Source organism: Gossypium hirsutum, chromosome D06 (genome assembly GCF_007990345.1).
Source record: "Gossypium hirsutum isolate 1008001.06 chromosome D06, Gossypium_hirsutum_v2.1, whole genome shotgun sequence".
Taxonomy (NCBI): domain Eukaryota; kingdom Viridiplantae; phylum Streptophyta; class Magnoliopsida; order Malvales; family Malvaceae; genus Gossypium; species Gossypium hirsutum.
Window position 1 is genome coordinate 347,361 of NC_053442.1, and position 25,488 is coordinate 372,848.

At 30.1% G+C, this 25,488-nt stretch overlaps 1 protein-coding gene across 1 annotated transcript; it reads left to right on the plus strand.

Moving 5' to 3' along the window:
• The first annotated feature begins 18,764 nt into the window (after positions 1–18,764).
• Positions 18,765–22,673, plus strand: LOC107944462 (protein WALLS ARE THIN 1). The gene is made up of 5 exons (XM_041094860.1): positions 18,765–19,073; positions 19,516–19,578; positions 19,659–20,184; positions 21,206–21,357; positions 22,120–22,673. The coding sequence occupies exons 1-5, from the start codon at positions 18,850–18,852 to the stop codon at positions 22,313–22,315; spliced, it is 1,161 nt and encodes a 386-aa protein (XP_040950794.1). The 5' UTR covers positions 18,765–18,849; the 3' UTR covers positions 22,316–22,673.
• Positions 22,674–25,488: the final 2,815 nt, after the last annotated feature.

The following is a 25,488-nucleotide window of genomic DNA, read 5'->3' on the forward strand; positions in this document are numbered from 1 at the left end:
CCAAGTTCAAGACCCAAATTGAAATTATTTGAATTTGAATCGGTAAATCTATATAAAAATCTTAACTTATTTATTATCCACAAATGATTCTAGCATTACTATGCATATTTGAGTTTGAATCAAATACTATTATCCATAAAATATTTGAATATGTAAAATTTTTTTTAAAAGAGATAAATTTCAAATTTATACACAAACTTTGATCCAATGTGTAATTTGATATTTGAACTTTGATCTGTTGCAATTATTATACGCATAAAACTTGAATTGTGGTTTATATGTATATATGAAACTTTGATTTTTATTCAATTGTTCACATTTAAAGAAATGAACACATACATTTATTTTTATATTGGATTAATATAATTATTTGTGTATTCGATATATCAACATAAAATGACGCTAATTCAATATTGTTTTTAGTGATTTGTAAAAACGGAATCAAATCAAAATTTCATATATAAAATTGCACAAAATAAAAGTTCATGTATGACATTGTACAAAATCAAATTTATCCCATTTTAGAATTTCCAATCATTTTTTTGGATATCCAAATTCACAAAAATCTAAATTCAAATTGGCTAAACTACATTTTTATATATACATAAAATAATGAGTTATAAGGTAGATTCAAATTTTTGAATCCACCTTTGTTATTCAAATAAGTAATGTGGATTCATATAATAGATATATGATGGATTTATCCACAACTATTTCGAATTTGCAGTGAATAGTAATTTTCAAATATAAATCTTTTCTAAATTTGTATAAAGAAAAAACAAATTGAATATTTGAATCCATAGTTCAAATTGTCGCCATACTCAAAATTTTATTCTTAGATTCATCTTTACCACCAAGCAATAGCCTAAAAAATAAGCAAATGTGCCTTGTTTTTTTTTTTTTTTTCTAATTTAGTTTTCGAGCTGGTTTACATGATTTATATACATAAACTCAAATTTGAACTCATTTCAAATACAATGAAGTAATTTAATATCAAAATATTAATATATTTATACATAAAATGTTTGATTAAACTAATAAGTTGTTCAAACCCAAATATTAAATATTCGATCAACTAACTCAATAGCTCTAGTTGCTTGAACTCGAATAGATAACGAAATTCAGTATTTATTTGTTCACTATAATATCACCAATGAAATTAAAATATGTTTTTTTTACATTAAACAAGAATTCATTTGATGAACATAATGTAATTTAAAATATCTAAAAACTTGTTTAGCAAAATAAAATTTCTTCCTATGGAACATTATAAAAAAAATTCTCTCCCTAAGGAAATTCAATATTTTTATCAACAAAACAATATTATAGAAAAATGGACTACTAAGAAAATAATGAATAATCATTTGCTAGACTTATAGGGCCCATATAGTTTGGGTCATTAAAAGGATTAACAAAACTCAATATCATAATGGGCAATAGATTTAGGCCTTATAGGCTTATTTTTCTAGTTATTATATAAATAGATTGTTAGTTAAAGTTATTTTTTACAGAGAAGTCCCCTAAATTTTGCAAATTGGTCCCTAAAGCTTAACGGTAAATTTACCATCATATTAACATGTAATTTTACAAATTTTAAAAGGAATTAATGAAGTAAATATTCATAATTGGTATAAGGTTTTAGCGAATAAAATTTATTGGTAATCAAGAGAGTAGATTTTAGTATTTAGAATCTTATAGAGGAGAGATGAAGTCCTCCAATACTCAATGAGGCAAGTCTTTAGCTAGTTTGCTATTTGCAAATATATTTACTATTTCTCTTGGATACATCAAAGTCATTTAGATACACTAAAAGAGGGATTAGTCACAACATCATTCACTAAGCTTAGATTCATCATGATTTTTTACAAATATACATTGTACTTATTGTTGAATAAGAATTACGAGTTCAAATCTTTAGTAGTAGTGATTAATAGTAAGTTTTGGTTCTTTTTCTATCTTTAATTTGTTCAGATGTTTGGGAAAATTTTATAATTTTTTTTACAATTAATGCAAAAAAAGAAAGTAGTGGGCAAATTGACAAAAACGGTAAAGGTTGAGGGGTTAAATTTGTGACTATACCTAATTTTTAACAGAGTTGCCAGAAAAAGTTAACAGAAAGACTGAAAAGGAGTAACTCGAAAGTAGATGAACCAATTTTGAGCAAATAAAAGTAGAGGGACTCAATTTGTACAACCCGATAAGTACAAGAACTGTTCTTAGAATTTAACCTTAAATAAAACAATTATATTTTTTAAAAGTAAAAAATAACATGGGTGGGAATAAACGAACTTGGGTTAGCTATTTCAAATATGAGTGGGTTTGAGCAAAATTTGAATTTCATATTTTGAACTTGACCGAACTTAGGTGACTACGTATGGTGTTAATGTTGTTCATATAAACCCAACCCGACCTAGCCCATGAACTACTCTTGTTTTAATTGAATTATTGATGTTTAGGAGAAGCCAAAAATACAATTTTTTTTTCATGTAAATAAAGAGTTAAAAGGAATTAAATTGAATAATTAAATTTCAAAGAGACTAAAAGGATTATTATACCCTTTTGCTAAGGGGGCCGCCAAGGCTTATCTGTCTCCTTTAACGATGGAAATAATTATTTTTTGTAGGAATATTAGAACCACATTTTTAACTATCTCCATCGTAACAATCATCTCTTAAGCCTAGTGGCGGAGGGAGGGGTTGGCAATAGTCTTCCCCCACCAAACCAAAAATTCTTTATATATTCTCTTTTAATTTTTAAGAAATCACAAGTTAATACCCTTAAAAAAATTATTCTTTTGTCTTTTGTCTTCAATTTCCTTGCTTCGCGGGTGCTTGAACTTATACAATTTCCAAATGTCTTCAATAGCATTAATGCCACTTGACATAATCTTTTGTTGTCCATCATATTACATTAACATCGTTAAATGTACCATGTCGTGTTTTTAACAATCGTAATAGCTAAGTTCGTTCACTGCATGTGATAAGACTAATCATGCCCTCTCGAAGTCCTAATCTATATGGTAACCGAAAATGCCAAGAAAACATCGAGTGGGTTTTGAATACAACATCATGCCTCGAAATTGAGCCCTTTCTAGAGAGCCAATGGCCACAGCTATGTCGCCCACTGAATTCTTCTTTGTTAGACCCACGCCAACCCCAAATATGATGAGTATCTTGACAATGACCAACTAGGTATCTTCTTTGTCACCTTTGAAAAGATTCCATTACCATCTTCTCAAATAAATATATTGAACCATTGAGCTTTGGCTATGCTTGATCAACTTGATCCTTTAAATTGGACAATATTTGGCATTTGATGTGGTCCTTTGGGGGGGGGGTGCCCCCATTGTCCCCTTTACTTTCACACTTAGTGCAACTTAAAGAGAAAATGGTAATGGAGACTGTCACTCCCATGAACGTGGATTGCTAAAAGTGGTTGAAGTGGGAAACCAATAACCCCATTGAAAGAGATTGATATATTAACCCAAAGTGTCAAAGATGGTTTCATTAGGAATATTGGAAGAAGCTGTGGCACTGTCCCTATATTATATATATAATAAAATTAAAATAAAATGGGGATCGATTTTAAAATAAAATGGGAGTCGCCACCCATCTTTTATTAAGGTGTGATCGGTTCACCATTAAAAATAAATTTTAGGTCTGCGAGATTTGAGAAAATAGGTCCAGGAGTTGGTTACGCACGAGGAAGGGTTAGTACCCTCGTAACGCCCAAAATTGGTACCGAATTGATTATTTAATGTCTTAGTGTCGAGAATTTGAAAAGATTTTAAAATACGATCTTTGAAGTTTAAATTTGAGTAAACCAAATTGAACAATAAGACAGACTCATTTTGAAGAAATAAATTGCTACACTCAGTGAGTTAGGGTGCAACAATTCGATCTTTGAAATTAAATTTGTTTCTTTTTAGAAAATCATGTGATTTAAAAAGGAGATTTGATTATTTAAGCCAATCGAGAAATTCGAACCCAGTAAGTTAGGGTTTGATCTCTCGAAATTCTTAAACAACCGACATTGCTTTTATTTAAAACGAGATAACAAAATGTTGCATCCAGTAAGTTAGGATCAAACATTTTGAAATCTTAAGAATTTTAATTGTGATTTTAAAAAAATGGACGCTTGGTCGTCTAAATTCATCGAGAAGAATCGAAGCCCAGTAAGTTAGGGCCTAATTCTCTCGTGAATCTACAAACGCCAAGCCTTTTTAAAGTTTATAAAATAAAACGATCATGACCTTAATAAAATACAACTTTTACAAACGGAACATGATTAAATAATGATACTTCGAATAATTCAAACTTAAATTTAAACGAGTAATAGGCCAATACAAACATTGATTTAAATCATATTATATAAACATCCATAAAAAAACTTAAGCAACCCATAAACTCATAATCAATAAAAACAAACAAAAACAATACAATAAAAAGTAAAGAAAAAAAACAGTGATAACAATAAACAATGCAAATATGTACTGCAATTAGTAAAGGAGTAAAAAGGGTTTGAACAAATTTTAATGAAAGATCTTCAAAACACAAAGAAATAAAAAAGTAAGATAAAAGTGAATAGCTTGGAATTAATATCTACATTCTAATCTATGTAAATAAAACTTTGTAAAATAATAGTATGTACTTACTAATAATCTATAATAGTTGAAATAAAACAACAAATTTAAAAGGAAGAATGCTTCCCTACGTAACACTATTATTTGAGATTATTATACATATATATGCATATAGTAAAAAAAACATATTACATATACATAATATATAAGGATGTAAAATATTATTAATATAAATCAACTTTCTATAAAAAATATAAGGTTAATCCTATATAAAATACAAACATATAGAGAAAAATAATCATACAATAATAAGAACAAGTACGGTATAAAAAAACAATAAATTTCCTAAATAAAAAACTAAGCAACAAGAGGGATTAAATCACAAACCAAACCAAATTGACAGGGAGCAACTGGAATTAAAGAAAAGTGGGGGACTACGCTGCAACACGCGCATTACATGGGGGGCGATTGAGAAATATCCCGCTTTCCCAAAACGCAGTGTTGCAAGCCGGGCCGAAATGGAACGAAAGCAGAATATGAGGGCCAAATCAGAAAAGAAGAAGGGACTTGATTCAGAAACACCAGAAAAGGGGAAAGGCTGGTCGCGCAAATACCCCTCCCTACGCCAGAACACGCGATCTAACCGCGTCTGGGTCGGGTCATCGGGTCGCGGCCCAAAACGACACCGTTTAAGAGCCACTGAATCAGGCAATACGGCGTCGTTTCTCATCTCCCCACTTAAACCAACATTAACCCTATTACCCTAATCAAAAAAGAAAAGAAAAAGATAAAAAAAAAACTAAAAAAAATCTCCTCTCGTTCCTGAGTCGCGCCGCTTTAGCATCCTGTTCATCCAACCCGGACTCCGATTGCGGCGGAGTGAGCCTAGATGCTGCCCTCCCACCTCCGAGGAAAGTATCTCCTCTCCTTTTCTCTCTTACCCTCTTCTTACAATAATAAAAAAACGAATATCAAAAGTAACCGAGAATATCACTAAGACAAAATGGATCACCTTTCCAAAAACTTTCTTTTCGATTTCTCCCTAAATACTTTTTGTATACACTGTTTTTTTTGTATTGTCAAAAAAAATCCCTGTTTACAGCATTCGCATGGCCTTTTATGGCCCGCATTACAAAATGAAATAAAAAGAAAAAATAAAAGAAAATGCTCCCCCCAAAATCCCCTCTGTTGCCCCTATTCTGCTAACCTTCTCTGCGTGTTTTCGTGTGTATTTTGCAGGTACGAGGGCAGAGGCCAACGTGGTGTGTACGGAGGCAAAATGAGCAGTGGCGGCGCATGTGCGAAGGAGCGCACGCTGGCAGAGGCTCGGCACGTGGGGACGAAGGCCCTGGTGGTTGCGGCGTGGCACGTATAGAGGCTAACTGGTGTGCGCGGAGGTTGCTAGGGTTTGCCACAATGCATTATGATATTGGGCATTTTGGGCTGAATCGGTTTGCTGGTTTAGGTTTAGGGCTTTGGTTATTGGGCTGGGATGTATTTGGTAATTCGGATTTGATTTTGGGTAGTGCGTTGTGTTTAGTTTTGGCCTTATTGAGCCCAGTGTAAAAGGACTATTTTGGACGTTTAATTTTGGTTTTATATTTATTGTTTATTTATTTCTGATTTGGGCCGGGCAAATTTGAGCTATTACAATATATATATCTTCTTGGATCGAAAAATACCTTTATATAATAAGGTATTCATCCATGCCCAGACAATAGCGTATTTGTGTCAATTGTTTGCTTTAACTTATAAACTTGTTTATAAGACCAATAATATTATCATGATTTACGTTTAGTGAATTAGTGTTTTGTGATGTTGCATTATGTAAGATGTAAATTCTCATGCAAGTGCACTGACAAATTTAGACTTCAACATTCAAGGCTCAAGATACAATATAAATATATATATGAACAATTTTATTATAGGTTCTGATAGTATCTACTCTTTTTGACACAATGCCTAGAACTGCCTATAGCCCCTCCCCAACCTATAAATAGGATGATAATGCGTTTCAGCGTACTCGAACCCACGTCCTCCTGCATTGACAACAATACCCATGCCAGTCAAGTTAAGACTCAAACGGTAGATACCATATAAATATTAAAAAATGTTAAACTTGTCTAAATTTATAATTTTAATAAAAGAAAAACAATCTAAAGATTAAATATTAAATATTAAATTAAAATTAAAATTAATATATATTTTTAAAAAACATAGATGAGTCTAAAATGGACTTGAATTAGTAATTTATAAATATAGACAGATTAAAGCAAAATTTTAAACTTGTATTTTGGGCAAGCCGAGTTTGAGCATATATAAAATGTACTAATCTCATACATAGGCTCGATAAAAATTAAATCCGGCGTAACCCAAACTTGACTTGACAAAACATGAACTCAGCTCACAAACGCCTCTGCTCACAACTTGGCAAGTCTATCTCGAACATATTTGATTCCTTCGGCATTGGGGGTCCAACTTCCGAAAGGAATCAAGTTTTGTTTTTCAATTTTCTCATGCCCCATAATCATGAAATCAGCTTCCATTATTGCCTAAAACAGGGGAACAAGAAGAATTGTAGATAAGACCCTTCAAAGCCATCGATAACAGCCTTGAAAGTTGCATTGTTATGTATATATATCAGGGGAAGGTAGAAGCTGGCATGGTGCGTGTCAAAATTGATTCTAAATATGAAGAGAGATATGTTCGTTGGATGAGAGTGATTGCTAATAAAATGGTTGCAATAATGGCAAACAATTTTGGACATTTGAGAGTGACCGATTGATATTTGTTCACTAAATCTCTAGACAATTTGTTAACGAGTGGTAGAGAATTAAAGAAACCTAAATATAGTGATTATATTGTTAAAATGATTTAATGATTATGTTGAAATTGTGTGAGCTTTAAAATCTAAAGTTCGAGTCTCATAATGTGTTAATGTGTGAATTTTTCATCAATTTTATTATGTTTAAGTACTGTTAATTAATTAGAATTGAATTAATTTTTTAATTTAATACATATAATGATTAATTTTATTGAAATTGATGTAATTATAATTTTTTTATAATGTTAGTATATATTTATTTTTGAGAATAGTATATCTTTAGAAGTTAATTGTAACTAAAGTGATATTGACATATAGATTTTTATTCCAAAGTATGGTAGTATTAAATTAATAATCCTAACTTATCATCTCCTTTATTAAAAGAATATTACTTCCTATAGCAAGTTAGTCCAATTTGATGACTTAATGTGTAATCATCAAGGAAGATTTTTCAGTAAAAAAGAAGGGAATAGCATATCGTTAGGGTGTGTTTGATCTAATTAAAATTTAATTAAGTTATTTGACTTAATTGATTAATTAATAAAATTAATTTTTAAAATTTTTTTTACCCAGTTATGATTTGGGAGGGAAAATTACATCAACAGTTTGAACCTTGATCATTGAAGTGTTAACAAAATTAACCACTACTCTCGTGTTGTTGACAATTTCGATTATTGATCATGCATTCACTCTTGGATTGGATTTTCCAATGGCTTCAAATGAAGGATACCAATGCTGAAGAGGTAAAAAGTTTCTACACGTTACTTTCTTGCGTTCTGTGGGTGATTTGGAAGTCTAGAAATGAAGTTATCTTCAAGGAAGTGGAGCCCAACTCAGTGGGTGTCATTCATCAATTGAATGAGCTTTATGACTATTTCATGGAAGCATTTGATAATCAAGAAGCATCGAGAAGAATAATAAGCCCATTGCGAAGGACATTGAGACAATATTGGAATAATTGGAAGTGGTTAATAAAAGATTGGTCTAGTATATTTACTTGTGCATTGCTAAAAGTTTTGATGGAATTCTTATAGAAGAGCAGCTATGGCGCAATACTTAATTGGAGAAAGATCGTTTATTTGTAAATCTTTGAAGGTGGATTTCAAATTGCAAGCACGAACTTTTATCCTTATACAACTTCAATTATTCAAGAACAACACGTTACAGAATGTAAGTTTCTAAACAGAGATAAAGGTTGAATTAATTCATTATTGGGGAGATCATGTGTAAGATGGAAAATCTTTCTTGCTTAAAATGCCATCTTATTAATAGTGGAACATATCAAAATTATGTCAAGAATAAATCAAGATAAGCTACTAATGGAGAAGATGAAAGAATAAATTAAGGTTTTAAACTGAAATTTTATCTTATCACATGATGATGGAACAATTAAAATTCAATTAATTCATTAAATTCGATCTATTAGTACTAGATTTTGTGTTTGATTAATGGTAAAAGAAATTGGCACCTCAATTAATGACTATTCGATATATGATTGTATTTGAACCGGTCAAGGGAACATCCCTTTCAATCATGGATCGATGCCTAAATGGTAATGAATGGGAATAGGGATTGATCTCCCTTTAATAATTACACTACATAGTATTACGTAATTTGTAAAATTACATGAACCCATCTAATCATGTTGATTGCCTTCAACAAAACCATGTAAAACCACATGATAGTTTATAGTTTTACCAAATATACGCCATACTTGCATGTTCCAATAAATATGATTTAAATCGTATTAGGACAAGATAAATTTTATTTTGACACAAATTTATATATCATAACTCATCGACGATAAATATGTTCATGAATTAAGTCAGATGATTTGCATGATCTAATAAATTTACCCTAAATCGTGTTAGGATAAGATAATTTTTACTTTAAATCAGATTCATTAAACTATTTTAGGATTAGACTGATTTATAGATATTGGATTAAAATGTCTATGTGGGAAGTCGAGTCAAATAAAATCAAGCCATGACCAAATTTGAGTCATGAACATTTTTAATCTGAGTGTGAGTGCGGGTGGGTGGAATCACTTTATGTGCTAGAAGCGCCAAGCAAAAGCAATAAAAAGCATCACTAGTAGTAGTGGTTTATCCTCTAACGAGTGCAAAACCCAAAAGGAGCCAACCCATATATAGCTAAGGAGATTTTTCCAAAGGGATAGAGTTAAGTTTTTAGTTCTAATTGAATCTAAAAAAAAAAAGTGACATGCACTTAAAATGATCACTAAATTATTAGTAAATTTACATTTTGGTCATTCGATTTTAAAAATTTACAAAATGATCATTGAATTATTTGAAAGTTATTTAAGTTACTAGATTGTTAAAATTGTTGATATATGACTTTTTCTGTTTGCACCGTCTGTACCAATCAAAAGTTCTTCTCATTTTCTTTTATAGATCAAATTTTTCATGAAATAGCTTTGAACATCACAAATATGTAGGCCAAAATCCAAACAACTTTCTTCTCTGATCTTCGACACTGACCGTCAGATCGACTTGGATTTAAGATATCTTCTTCTACTTGTTGATGGGTATTGATCCACCGTATCGATCGTCGAATCATCACTTGGAACTTGCTAGCCGGGATTTAAAAAAAAACAACTTTACAACCTAGTGATTTAAATAAAAACTTTCGAATAGTTCAATGACTTAAATGAAAATTTTCAAATAGTTTAGTGATTATTTTATAATTTTTGAAATTGAATGACGAAAATATAAACTTACTAATAATTTTAGTGACGTTTAATGCAATTTACCCAATAAAATAAAATAAAATCTCTCAATTTCATCAAAGCTATGACATCTTTGGGGGATACATTGGCATTATTGTTGTTTTCGATATCCAAAAACAAAGAGGGTCCAAAAAGAAAAAGTGAAGGGAAAAAAATGTTTGCTACTTTTGTAAGTAAGGTTTACTACAAACTTCCAAGCTTTGATGATCCCCTAGAGATACACCTATTGAAAATCCTCTTTAACTTATTATGTCTTTGGAAGTTTGTTTGTGAAATTCAGTTCAACAAATATTCCCAAACTTGAATATGATTAAATGATTCATATGATGAAGGTTAAGCCACAAACCAAGTGCCGTGCATAAAGGATCACCACTTGACCTAGCTAGGCTTCTGTTTCATAGCATCACAATGATTAGCTCCAAGCCAAATGAGATATGGCCTGATTCAACTCTATAGTAGCTTTTACTGCAATTGATCTTTGTTTTTACAGGGAGATTAGCTTTCCCATACTTTTCAGCTCCTTGCTAGATTGGTTTTTTCGTCAATAGGTCTATTGATGATTGCTGATTGATATCCTACGTTAATGTTGCATTTCACTGTTGTCAATTTAGTGGCCCTGGGTCACTTAATGAGCTAAAAACAGGCACCTTTCAATCGAGTGGTAGGTTTAAGTCTTTTAAAATTTTAAATTTTAGAGTGAATTTAAGTTAGAGTCATTTTGGGTTTGGATGATTATTAGTCAAGTTTATAGGTCGATCATTTTTTGTATGAGTAATTTTATTTCTTTTTCATTTGGGTCTAACACTCGAGTTTGAGTCATTTTGGATTACTTGTTTAGATTATTTTGGGTTTGAGTCATTTCGAGTTCAGGTTGTTTTGAATTCAAGTTATTTTTTGGTTTGAGTTAAACAGTTTTAGATTCTTGACCTTTTATTATCAAGTTAAGTTGAATCAAATTCAAATTTAGATTACTTACGAAAACCTTAATTAGATCTAACCAATCTAGAGAAAAAGAATCTTATACTTTTGAATATAACTTAATAAGTCAAAATACCAACAATCGTTGAGTGCAGTAGTAAGATATATTACATTCTTGGGGAGAAAACTTTAATTCGAACCTTGAAGATGACATTGTTGTGGGGAATAACCAGAAACTTTGAAAAGATTAATCTTTATGTTTCATAAAATGAAATGTTTAATCATATTTAAAAAAAAGCCAAAATATAGTAAAATATTTATTTAATGAAAAAGCTGAATAAAATTTGGGGGTTGATCACAAAATAATAGACACCGGGATAGGCGGTGATTTTAGCCTTCAAAAACAATACAATTATACTTAAACTCCTCTAAATTTTATAAAATTATAATATAATCTAATCATGAATTTACACTTTAATCTTTTTAAAAATTTAATTTAATTTTAATCCTTAAAAACGAAATTTCGGGCATAACATTACATGCAGATTAGTGATGAGACACATTACCATGGGAAACAAAAAACAATGTAATTTCACGTTGTCTTCAAAGTGCTCAACATCATTGTTACATGGTGTGAAAAAGAATGATTTCAGACCCCCCCAATATATATCATATTCTTTGTTAATCATGAAATTTAACTGCAATTAAGTATATGTCACCCAATAAAGCTCACTAATTTTGAAATTTCAAAAAAAAAAAGAAAAAGAAAAAGGTCATCTATGTCATGAACAAATTTCAAAGTCATAGCAAACATTATTATAACTAATAATTTGTATTAATTAACGAGATGTTGCATGCTTGCATTGATCCATTATCAGCAAATATTTTTTGGACAAATAAATCAAAAGTTTTACAAACTTTTAATGAAAACTAAATCTCACTTAATTGTGAAATTATAATAAAATATTCTATTATTTTTATAAAACAATAAATATTATTTTAAGGTATTTTTATCTTTTTATTTGTTATATAAAATTTTAAAAAAAATTACATACATATGATAGGATTTGAATTTGAAAGGATCTTTGTTTTGTATTTTGTTCCACTATTGATGTATGTACTACTGGTAAAACAACAAAACTTGATTTATAGCCATTTAAAATAAGCAATCTCGTCCTATTTTCTGTTGGAACAAAATTTGGACAAAATTAAGAGAGTTTGCAAAACAAATTCAAAGTGCAAGTGAGTCAAAGAGAGAATTGACATACAATATTTGTTCACGCAGTTCAGATTCCTCAATCTTACATCTGCATAGTTTTTCTCAAAGAGTGATTTTATTCTCCAATTGTCTGGATCACCTATTGGCTCAAGCCTAGTCTACTTTTACACAAAGAATAATTACAACCCCAATATCAACTCCAATTGTATAAATCACTCTCCCTCTATACCTCATTTTATATAATTTCTCTCTATAACAAATCCCTAAATAGGGAGTGTCTAAACACACCCCACACAACTAAAGAAGAATGTCGGCCAAAATAGGCTCTCCAACGTGATTAGCAATCAGTGTTTTGATAAGCTTGAAATACTTATTTGAAGGCTAAAATTATCCAATTAATAATCTTGAATATTTATCACATAAAATCCTTCATATACTAATCTTCCAACAGCTCCAAAACTCTCTCAATAGGTAATAATAAGGATACACATTTTCTACACTTTAAACTTTTCAATATGATCAATTAAAGAATTAAAGAGTTTTAACCGAACACCAACTATTATTTTGTTAAACATGTCACTACTTTGAAGATCGAAAACAATAACCGTCCATGAGATCCTAACATCCCACAAAAAATTCGTTCTCATTCAAACAGACCATGGAACAAGCAAATCAAAGACCCAACAGAAACCAAAACACTATGACATTCACTCACTTAACTTTCCTATTTAAAACAAAATTATATTTGATTTTTATGTTATTCTTTTTATAAATTTATTACATAAGTATGCTTAATCCAAAGATTTTGGCTTTTGATTTGGGGTTTAAATCAATTATATTTTATATAGATTTTTTCTTCTCAAAAATCAAATCTCATTGATTTGGTGGATTATCTAATTGATTTGGATGATAATTTTTTACTACTTTCAATCCGATTTATTTCATGTAAAACTTGTTAGATAAAAGAATATGTATAACTATGGTTTTAGTCCTCCTATACTAAAACTTAAGATTTAATAGTTCGAATTTAATTTAATATAATTTGACCCTCTATTTTTATAATATTATTAGTAGGTCTAAATTGATAGTCCTATTATTTGTTGTTATTAAAGTGGTGATATACAATGTACTATATGAACTTTAATTTAGTGTAATAGCATACATAAAATTTCAATTTGATTTAATTTTCACAAACCACTAAATGTCAACGTAGCAACATTTTGTAATCCAAATAAATATGTTATCCAATAGGAAAATAAATGAGTGTATTTATTTATTTATTTAAAAAATATATAATTAAAATTAAAATTAAAATTAAAGTTTTATGTGTATAATTAAATTAAAATTAAAGTTTTGTTTTATATAATTACACTAAAATAATATATATATACATCATATTAGCCAATGAATCAAACTATCCTTAGTGCACATGTTATGATTGTGTCACTATCAAAACTCATCAAATTTAACTAAAATATTTCTATTTAAAATAAACCAACTAATACTCCCAAGGGAAAAAAATTCCCTTAAACATTGTTTGATATGTATAATATTCTCTTTTTATTCTATTTATAGGCATAATAATAGATTAAATGGAAGTCTACTATATAAATGTACACTTTCATTTTTCATATGCCCTACCATTAATCTTGAAATATTGGGATATTCCATATTTGTGGTCCGTTGGCTGAAAAGAGATCCCATGTTTTATGGACTTTCCTTTTTTAAAATTAAACTTTATAATATCAAATAAACTAATTATATATGGCCATTGTATTTGTCATCAATGAAATTAGTACTATGCTTTATTAAAGAAAAAAAAAAGAGAGGGTGATATTAAGTCAAACGAATCGACTCAGACCTCAACCAGAGTCTGGCATTGAAGATTCTCCCGAGGAAATAAAATCTATTTTAGCTAGCTGTCAATCATCTACTTAAATAATCTTTATCCCTATCTCTTATAAAAAAAAAATCACAACTCCATTTATTAGATTAGAGTTTGAGATTTTTCGGTATTTGATAGTTAAATTGGGTTTGATTAAATTTAGAATTGAATTCTGTTAGGCTTTTAAATGATTTAATTGGTATCTAATCGGTTTTTGTAGGTTGAATTAGATTTAAATCGTTTCTTTTTAAGAGAATCTTTAGTATTTGGTAGTTGGAATTAAGCTATGTCAAACCCCTAAATGGTTAGATTAGTATCTGATCGGTTTATGCATGTCAAGTCAGACCCAGATCGTTTGTTTTGAGGTCATAAACCTTTTGGCATTTGCTGATTAACTGGACTCGACCAGATTCGGAATTGAGCTATGTTAAACCCCTAAATAGAGGGACAAAACTTACTTAACATTATTTTCTCAATTCACAAGACTCAAATCTCAAGATAAGACATTAGAAAAATCAAGGATAAATTGCAACACTATTCCCTCAAACTATGAGCTAAATTCTAAATTGATTCTTAAACTTCACAAATATTCCAATTGAATCCTCAAAACTAAAATATCATACCAATCAAACCTTTACATTAGTCTAGGAATCAGCTTCGAGGTTAAATTTAGACAAATAAAAAAGTTCCAATTGACTACTGAAATCTAAAGTACTATTCCATCCTTCTGTTAGTTTAATCGTCGGCTTTGACATTAAGTTTATGGACCATTTATGAAATTACCTTAAGTTTATGGACCATTTATGAAATTACCTTAGCAATCAAATTCATACCTGTTTAAAAAAAGGAACAACACTAGATCTAAGCTAATATTTAATACCAAAACTAAAGATTAGACTGATAGAAGCATCTGACTGAAAAAAAGCATTCAATTAAAACATTTTGAAATTTATGATCAATTCAAAATTTAACCAATAATTTAGGGATACCTAATCTAATTAACTTAAATTATATATTTGCAGGGGCAAGGCAAGCCTCCTTTGTTGAAATTTAGAATGATGGTGGTCTCAATTGGCAGGGGTCAACATGTCCCTTAAAGCAAAGTAGGTGAGATCATAAACAAAGCCCAGCATTGAGCATACTTTGGGAGTGGGAACTTTTTAGTGGAAACACTTCATTAGGTTCAATATCTTTTATGTTTAAAGACCCTTTAATTCAATTAATTATGGTAATTAACCTGCTCTACACTAAAACAACTTTTGATCATTTCTTTAGTACATATGGTTTTTTTTTAAAATTATTTACAAAACAGAAAGAGAAAAGAAAAGTTACAAATTGTTGAAAAGTTGGATTCCTCATGTTGGCAATGGCACCTACTTATATATATATGTACACACACATATACACCACGGTCCTCTACTTGCTCTAGATTAAAAAAAAAATGTTTTCTCTTTTTTAACTTCTCTTTTGCAAGCACCTAGTGGACCCTAATCTCATTTGGAAAAAAGCCTTAGAGCTAATTATCTTGAATTGTTTGACAACTTTGTTGTTGGGTTAATTATTTGGCTTTCAAATGAAAATCAGATTGCTTTGATTATTCTATGAACAAATTAAAGAAACACACAATTAGATTGTATTAAATAAGTATATCTATAATACGGGTGAAAAAATATAAAATAAATATATTTATTAAAAATTGATAAAAAAAAAGTAATACTTTAATTAAAATGGTAAAGTTGAGATTATTGAAAATTATGTTGTGGGAAGTTCAAAATATGTGTATGTTTTTTTAGATTTTATATAAAAATATAGAATAAACTATATCAAAGGTCACTAAGATTAGTAAGTTTACATTTTGGTCATTCAACTTCAAAAAGTTGTAAAATGGTCACTGAACTATTTGAAGGTTTTTATTTAAGTCACTGAACTACTATTTAAAAAAAAAAGATTGGCTAGCAAGCTCCAAGTAACGATTCGATGAACAGTATGACGAATTAGTATCTATCAACGAGTAGAAGAACATACCTTAGATCCAAGTCGATTTGATAATCAGTGTTGGAGATTGGAGAAGCAATTTTTTTGGATTTTGGTTCTCATATTAATGATGTTCAAAGTTGTTTCATGAAAAAAAACTGAATTGTAGAAAAGAAGGGGAAGAAGAGCTTTTAATTAGTGCAGGCAGTGGAAATAAAGAAGGCCATTCAATAGTGATTTTAACAGCCTAGTGACTTAAATGAAAATTTTAAATAGTTTAGACCATTTTGTAACTTATTAAACTTGAATGACTAAAACACAAACTTACTAATAGTTCAATGACCTTGAGTGTAGTTTACTCAAAAATATAAAAAATACACAAATACACTCACTTTGTAAAAGGAATGAGAAACCTGATTGATGGATGAAATAGCTTAGTCAAACACAAAAAATAATAATATAGATCAATAGATCTTTTCCACAACATTGTGTTATGTTAATTATTTATCAAATTATGATTTTTGCCCCTCTACTAAGCTCAAAATTGGGGTTTAATTTCTATACCTTAATTTGGCATTATTTGGCATCTACTTGTATAATGTCATTAATCAATGTAATAATTAATAACATTAACTATTTCAGTTTAAATATTAATGTAATTTTTTTCTTAAAAACATCTTTTCTAATAAGAAATGATTCATGTTAGCATAATGAGCTAGAAAATATATTTTTCAAAAAAAAAAGGGTTTTAAATGATTAACAAATAACATTATAAAAGTATAAAAAATCAAATTATATCAAGTTAAACTACAGAAACTAGGCTGAACCCCAAAAAACTATAGAAACTAAATATCAAATTTTAACATAATAGGAGGGCCAAAACCATAATTTAACCTTGATTATTAAATGGTAGGGATTGGTAGTAAGAAATTGTGATCTCTTGGAGATTATATACAGGTGATAAATGTTGGAATATTTTCTTTTTAAGTATAATTACAAGTGATTTAACTCGTTTTATAGTCTGAGTTTAACTATATTTAAAGTTCAAGATCCAAATAGTTGAAAAAGAAGTTTACGGCCAATTGCCGAATTCTTCTACACATGGGTTGATTAATATTTTATTACAAAGAATGGTGAGGGGGGTTCATGGAGCATGAAGACGCATGGGGTGTGTACCCATCATTCACCCCTCGTGCGTGTTATTTATCAATGGCGGCTCACTCACCTTCAATTATCATCATTAATGGCATGGAGCCAAAACAGAAACCTCTTAAGATAATAGTGTATAGTAAATAATCATTCTTTTTCTTTATTTTTTTTCAATTAATGTCATGTCAGCTAATGAAGAGAGGGTGGAATAGGGAAAAGAATGTGGGAGACAACCCAAAAACATTTGAAGGGCTATCACCAGTTGACATAACGTCTTTTTAGGTCCATTGTGGGTCACACCCTCCACTTTCAAATCTCTTGGTCTAATTCTAGTTTTAGTCCTTCTAATATTTTGAAATTAGAGGTTTAATCCCTTTACTTTAATTTGGCATAATTTAAGCTCTCTATTTTTATAATATTTTTCCTAGATTCAGATCGATAACAATGTTATCTAATACAATAATGTTATGAAGTAGATATTTTTAACTATTATTTGATCATACACTTAGAGCTATGTGAAAATTCAATTAATCATTTTCAACAAATAATAAATTTATATGTGAATCGAATGCTTAGTATTGTTTTAAAAGAAAATTTTGTATCACCATTTATTCAGTTGCAAATAATATTCTTATCAATTTGGAATTACTAATAACATTGTAAAAGTAAATGATAAATTATGTCAAGCTAAAGTAGAGGATCAAATAACAAGTGTTGACATAATAGTAAGACACATTGCATTATCAGAGAAAAAACTTAAGTTTGAACCCTGGAGATAATGTTGTAGAGAGAACAACCATAAATCTCGAAATGATTAATCGTCGTGGATTGTAAAATGAGCAGGTAGGAATCCACCTTTTGATTTTTGATATTGCAAATATAAAGGATTTTAAAGGATTTGAATTCGGATTTTTGCATACCTCAATATTCAAAAACTTATTCTGGAAATTTTAAAATTGTTTTTTTTGTAGATTCCGGTATTTGACTGATAATAGTATTTAATTCAAATTCGAATTTTAATATCAATATTAAGATAATTTATTAATAATAAACGAATTCAGATTTTTAGGTGAATTTACAAATTCAGATTCAGATAAAGCAAAAAATGTAGATATTTGACTTGCTATTATTCTTACATATTATCGTAGTCCAAATTGATAATATTATTAGTTGTTACGGACAAAATTATACAATTAGAATCACCTGAAAATCTAAGTAACTGTGTTTCAACAAATAATATGTATGCATGTCAGCAAATTACTTAATACTATTTTAGAAGGAAAACTTCATCATTATGTAAATAGTAGCAAGTAACAATGTTATTAATTTAAACCTACCAACACTATTATAAAACTTAAAGGATTCAAATTATAAGTAGAGTGACCAAAAACAAAATTAGACCAAATCTCTTTTCTCTCTCCCATTCTTCAAATATATTTATATATATACCAGCACCTCGTTCCCTAGCTCCCCATCCTCAACTTCCCTTTAATCTCTCTCGTAAAAATCCCTAGTTTTTTTTTTCTTTTAGTTCAAGACCTTTGCTTCAATGGCTGATGCAGGTGGTTCAGCCGTCTCTAAGAGGATGTGGTGCTCGGTTCCCGAAAGACTCCAGCTGCATATGGCCATGTTGGCCTTGCAGTTCGGCTATGCAGGGTTCCATGTGGTTTCTCGAGCTGCCCTTAACATGGGCGTTAGCAAACTCGTCTTCCCAGTCTATAGAAACATCATTGCTTTCCTTCTCCTCCTCCCATTTGCATATTTCCTCGAAAAGTAAATACAAATATACATATATATATTACAAGCATAGGTAAAAGTATCATGAAACTCTTATATTAAGAGTTTGATTGTATTTTGTCCTTTTCATTTAAAAATTAGATAAATTATTTTTTATACGTTAGGTTAAAGAGCAAATTGATCTTTCTATTAAAAATTTTACCCATTTTTACGGTTAAAAATTAGTTCTTGTTTGCCAAAATAAGGTACATTTGGTATTATTTTATTAATCATGCTATCTTTTAATAGTAAAAATAGATGAAATTTTTAATAAAAATGATTAATTTGCTCTTTGATCTAACATATCTAGATTAATTTATCTAATTTTAAATAAATGGGAAAAATGGAATTTCACTTAATATAGAGCAAATACTTTTACCTACAAGCATGATATGCTTTTTAAATTAAAACCCTAACTTGATTCTTCTTTGTTCCACAGGAAGGACCGACCAGCCATTACACTAAATTTTCTTTTACAGTTCTTCCTCTTAGCTCTTGTCGGGTATGCTTTAAACACACTTAAAATGTAAAGAACAATGGGAAAAAAAAACATAAAAAGCTAACCCTATTTTTATTTTTCAGGATAACAGCAAATCAAGGTTTCTATTTGCTTGGTTTGGATAACACATCACCAACCTTTGCATCTGCAATACAAAACTCAGTCCCAGCCATTACTTTTCTAATGGCTGCTTTGCTTAGGATAGAAAAAGTGAGGCTTGATCGAAAAGATGGGATATCAAAGGTAATAGGAACAGCCTTATGCGTGGCTGGTGCATCAGTGATAACATTATACCAAGGTCCAACCATATACAGTCCAAGACCATCATTAAATAGACCCACACCACCTATGTTTGTTTCTTTGGGTGACGCAAATGGAAAGAATTGGACACTTGGTTGTTTGTTTTTGATCGGTCATTGCTTGTCTTGGTCTGGTTGGCTAGTGTTACAAGCACCGGTGCTGAAGAAGTACCCGGCTAGACTCTCGGTTACGTCCTATACATGTTTCTTTGGTCTCATTCAGTTCCTTGTTATTGCTGCGGTTTTTGAAAGGGATGCTCAAGCTTGGGTTTTTCACTCTGGTGGTGAACTCTTCACTATTCTCTATGCGGTTAGTAGAAACCATTTATGCAATTTTCTTCTTTTCTTAATGGGAATTTGTGTTTCGGGACACGTTTAGATTATTAATCTAACGTTTAAGTTATTTCGGAGGACTATGCCAAGTGACCAGTTTATTGGTCCTGCAACCTCTTTTCCAACAATGTTTTCGGGTCCTAATAGTTACTTACTATGTCACGACTTAGATTCTTTTGAGCACCTAAATATATATTTCTCCGTAAAACTATTATAAAGTTCTTATATTAAGAGTCAAATTACATTTTACCCTTTCTATTTAAAATAGGGATAAATTAGCTTTTATACGTTAGATCAAAGAGCACATTGGTCTTTTCTATTAAAAATTTTATTCATTTGTATTGTTAAAAACTAGTGTGGCTAATAGAATAACCTGGCAATGGCAAATGGCATGCCACTTGTACCTCATATTGACGTACATGAACCATTTTTTAACAATAGAAATAGATAAAATTTTTAACAAAATGATCAATTTGTTTTTTGATCTAACATATAGGAATTAATTTACCCATTTTTTGAGTAGAGAAGGCAAAATATGCAATCCAACTACAGGGACCTCCATTATACTCTTACCCTATCTTTTATGTATACAATACACACTCTTTTAACAAAATCTTTAAGTTCTACACTGCACATACCACATACAGATTATAACCAAGTAATTCTTAAATAAATAAACACCCGACCAATAAATGTTTCTAACACCTAAATTTATCTTTTATCATAAAAGATAGTTATCAGATACCATCAGCTACTTGGGAAATTGGCCAAATGGTACTAAAATAAACATTTTAGGCACATGGGGAAGAGAGATAAATAATCTTTGTTGAAATTCTTGGCACACATTGGCTTTTGCTTTTCTTTTGTAGAGTGTGAATCTTTGTGCATATTAATTACTTTAATGTACATGCATACCAAAAGGAATGCCTAAAGCTATCTTTTATGTGCATAGTATTTTAAGACCCAAAATTTTTTTGGTGTGGAAATGAAATGTGCAGGGAGTGGTGGCATCGGGGATTGCATTTGCTGTACAAATATGGTGCATTGACAGAGGTGGCCCTGTCTTCGTTGCTGTTTATCAACCTGTTCAGACTCTTGTTGTTGCTATTATGTCTTCCGTTGCTTTAGGTGAAGAGTTCTATTTGGGAGGGTAAGTGGGTCCTTTTGTTTCTCCTTCTTCAACAATTAATAATGGGTTAGATGCACTATACATCCCCCAATTATGATAGTGCTTTTTAAGTCTTCAAAGTATCAATATCACATCAGTTAGATCTTTCGGTCAACCTATTTATCAGCTTAATAGTTAACTGCTAACTTGAATATAATGTGAAGCATGTGGATAAATAGACAACTTAGATCTAATGTATTAAAAAAGTATTGGTATTTATCTTTTTAATGCGTTGGATCCAAATTATCTTTACAATATGTACTATTTAAAATTTGATCACACATTTAAAATTAAGTCCTCCCATCAACCTAGCAAGGGAGAAGTTAGGAATCAAGTGATGGGAGACTGAGATAAAACTAAAAAAATTCGGATGTCCAAAATTTAAAAAAATTGTATTAAAATGGCTTAAATTGAAATTTTTTTAACTTTTGAAAAAAACGAAAATTACAATTATTCCATTTAAATAAAAACTAAAAGAGATTAAATTGAACAATATACATTTAGGAGATACTAAAATTATAATTATACTATTTAATCAAGAAAAGTTGAGGCCCTTGACTACGTCCTTACAACCTAGTCGTTAATTTAAAACATCTATACCGATCACATCGCTAACTTAAATTTAACATATTTAAAACCAACCATATAATATATAGACTCGTATTTACAATTTGATTGCTTGTTTTGATTATCTTTCATCCATTTAACACTATTTTCCTTGTGGTAAAACACTATATATTACAGTATCATAGGGGCAGTGCTGATCATAACGGGATTATATTTAGTGCTATGGGGTAAAAGCGAAGAAAGAAAATTCGCAGCTCAAGAAAAAGCCGCAATTCAGTCGTCAACGGCGGAGCACGGCAACAGCAGAGCATCGAGCCATATCAAAACATCCCTTACTCAGCCACTTTTGCCACCTTCAACGGAAAATGTTTGACCCCTAAAGAAAATTCCTAAACTTTCAACCATTCTGCTTTGCTGCAAAAAATGAAAGAAAAAAAAAAGAAACAAATGGGAAAAAAAACCAAGCACTACCCTATATCAGAAAGTTTGTGTGTGTATGATTTTTTTTTTAATTTCTTTTCTTTTTCTTCTTTCTTTTTAATTTAGTCGTCAATGGCTGTTCTCTGAGTAGCAGAGAGGGTTTTTGAAAGATGATGATGATCACTGTCACAGCTGTGTATGATGGCTTATGGGGGGCCTGAAATTCTCCATATGCTTTTTTATATGTTAGTCTTATGGTTTGTTTTAAAGATAAAAAGATAATGCAAACTATCAAGTTAAATTGCTCAAAATCATCATCATGCATGTATGCAAATGGACCCACTAACTTATATAATATGAAATCTTTTTTTAATTAAATGATAAATCAACATTTAGTCCTTCAATTTGATAGGTTTTCTCAACTTTGTTTCTAAGAGGGACAAAGTCAAAATATTATTTTAAAAAGTAAAAAAATGAATCATAACTTTTTGGGTGCAATTTATCGTTATATTAACTTGTAATTTTTAAAATTTTAAAAAAAATTACAAGACAATTTTACCATTGTGGGAGCCTGTTCCGTCTATGCCTTTATTCTCTAAATTTTTTTTAATCCACATTAATCCTAAAACTTAGCAAATTTTCTAATGAAATTTGTTATATAATGATAATAAAAATAACCCGACTCGGAGTCCGATCCAAAATCCGACTTGAAAACTCCCTAAAATACAATTTTAAAGACCCTCTTAGAGAAGGACAATCCAGACCTCTTTTTGAATCCTTTTCTTCTCTAGTTCTTCATCCTCTCCCTTCGTCTCCACATCCGTTAATCCAATATATTAATAAAATTAAATTTAAAAAATTATCAAATTCAATTAGCAGACGTTACTTCACCCAAAGTTAAACAAATTCCCATCACACCAAACAAGCTGTTTGCAAATATATGAAAGCTCATAATAAAGATAAATTAGAGACCGACAGCATACCACCAAACCCTACATTTTGGAAGGTAACTAAATTTATATATTATGTTGGAAGGGAGCCAAAGAAATGACATGCAATGAGAAGTGACAAACATTTCATATTAAATTATATTATATAGTATAGGTAAGTGATATGACCCATAAAGCTTTTAGAAACAACCAAGGGGAAAAGCAAAATAGGTGCATTGGGTTTCAACTATAAAATTTTAAACCAACAAGATGTCAGAGAAATATAAAAGATATATATTATTTATTTTGTGGAGATAAGCAAAAAATTGCCAAAATTAAGGAACTAAAGAACCTTTTAAGAAGATTGACTCAATTAGAAGTGTCTTGGTTCAAATCCTTCATCCCCCACCTATTAAATTATGTACTGAAAATAGAGTTAAAAGCAAAAGCTAGGTGAAGGGATCCCAAGATTAATGCTTTAATTAATATTAAAGAGATTGACATCATTAGGGAAATTTTTAATTATCACAGTAATTAGTAAAATCTTTTTCAAAAGCAATAATCCCCTTTTCTTTTTCTTCAGCAATCAAAATATGCTTTAATGATGTGAATGGCATATGCATCATTTTGTTTCTCTTAAAACTTTTACTTATCTTTCTTGTCTTCCAATTAATTAATTACTCTTTCTTTTGTCTACACAAAGTTTTTGTCTCAATGCATTGCCCTAATTAACTGCAAATCCTAGATAGTTTTTAACTTTTTTGGGAGTTTCATTTCACGCATAATTGAGTTTTAGTTTTATTGATATTGGTATTATTATTAGTGCAGGAGGTTGTGAATTTGAGTGCGCTAAAATGTATTATCCTCCTATTTAAGGATTAGGGAGGGATTATAGGTAGTTCTATGCATTGTATCAAAAAATTGCATATAAGAAAAATATATATAGCTAGATAAATATATTATATATGTACATATATTCTTATATAGTTACAAGAATAACTATGTAATTGATTTTATAAATCAAAAAAATATTCACACCATTTGTTTAAATTTAAAGTATTATTTTTTTCGGTTCGTTTTATGGTTCATAAACATTAATATTTTCGAGTTTTATGGCTATCCCTCTTAACAATATGTTGTCTCCAAGAATCAAATTGAGTTCTCTCCCTAAAAGTGCCATGTATGATAAAAGTATCATGGAAGCCCTTGTACTAAGAGTCAGATTGCAGTTTACCCTTCTACTAAAAAAATAGGTAAATTAGTCCTTGTACGTCAAAATGAGGTACATGTGGCACGTCACGTGTGACTGCCTTGTTATTTTGTTAATCACACCAGTTTTTAATAGTAGAAATGGATGAGATTTTTAACAAAAAGGACTAGTTTGCTTTTTGATCTAATGTATAGGGACTAATTTGTCAATTTTTTAGTAAATGAGGTAAAATGCAATCTAACTCGTAACACATAACCCTTTATATAATACTTTTACTTGCAATCTACCCAATATAGTTCTTCATCTTCCATGAATCAACCATACTCCCAATACCATACAATTTCAGAATTCCACAAATACATTTTTTCTTTTCGTATACTTTTATTTGTTTAGCTTTTTAATTCTAATAATTATAATAATAGTCATGTTTTAACCCACCAACCCCACAAAAGAAAATTCTTGTCGTAGTTTTGAATTTTTAATAATTATAAACAATAGACTTGAGTTTGTTCCATATCAAGTCAAAGAACTAAAAGATAAATTCATCCTCCAAATATATTTTTCAATATTCAAATTTGTACTCTCAAAATTTATTACCATCTCAGCCAATAGTTTGTAAATAATTATATATTTAATTTACATATATAGTGAAATTATTCACAAAAAGTAAAGTTTCGACGGAGACCGTGCACGTTTCACGATCCGCCCATAGAAGTCTCGGCCAATGGATATGATTTTTAATCATATAAATCTATTAATTATCAAGATAAGAGGGACCCGTATGCTTATGGATCATCATTCCAAGTAAATAAGAGGGAAAAAAATTCTTATCATTACAACATGGATAAATGACACATGGAAGCAGAACAGCTTGGGCAGAACCACTCCTTAGAAAAAAAAAAAGCATGGGCCATTAGATTGCATGGTCCAATTCGAGCAGATATTAATTTGGGTCTCTAGGCCTTCCTTCTCGGGTATCAAACACCT

Excerpts from the sequence above, each read along its gene's own strand:
- LOC107944462 (XM_041094860.1), top strand. The coding sequence starts at position 18,850 with ATGGCTGATGCAGGTGGTTCAGCCGTCTCTAAGAGGATGTGGTGCTCG. Across the intron at positions 19,579-19,658 it reads TTCCTCTTAGCTCTTGTCGG|GATAACAGCAAATCAAGGTT; the intron begins GTATGCTTTAAA and ends TTTATTTTTCAG. Across the intron at positions 20,185-21,205 it reads TCTTCACTATTCTCTATGCG|GGAGTGGTGGCATCGGGGAT; the intron begins GTTAGTAGAAAC and ends TGAAATGTGCAG.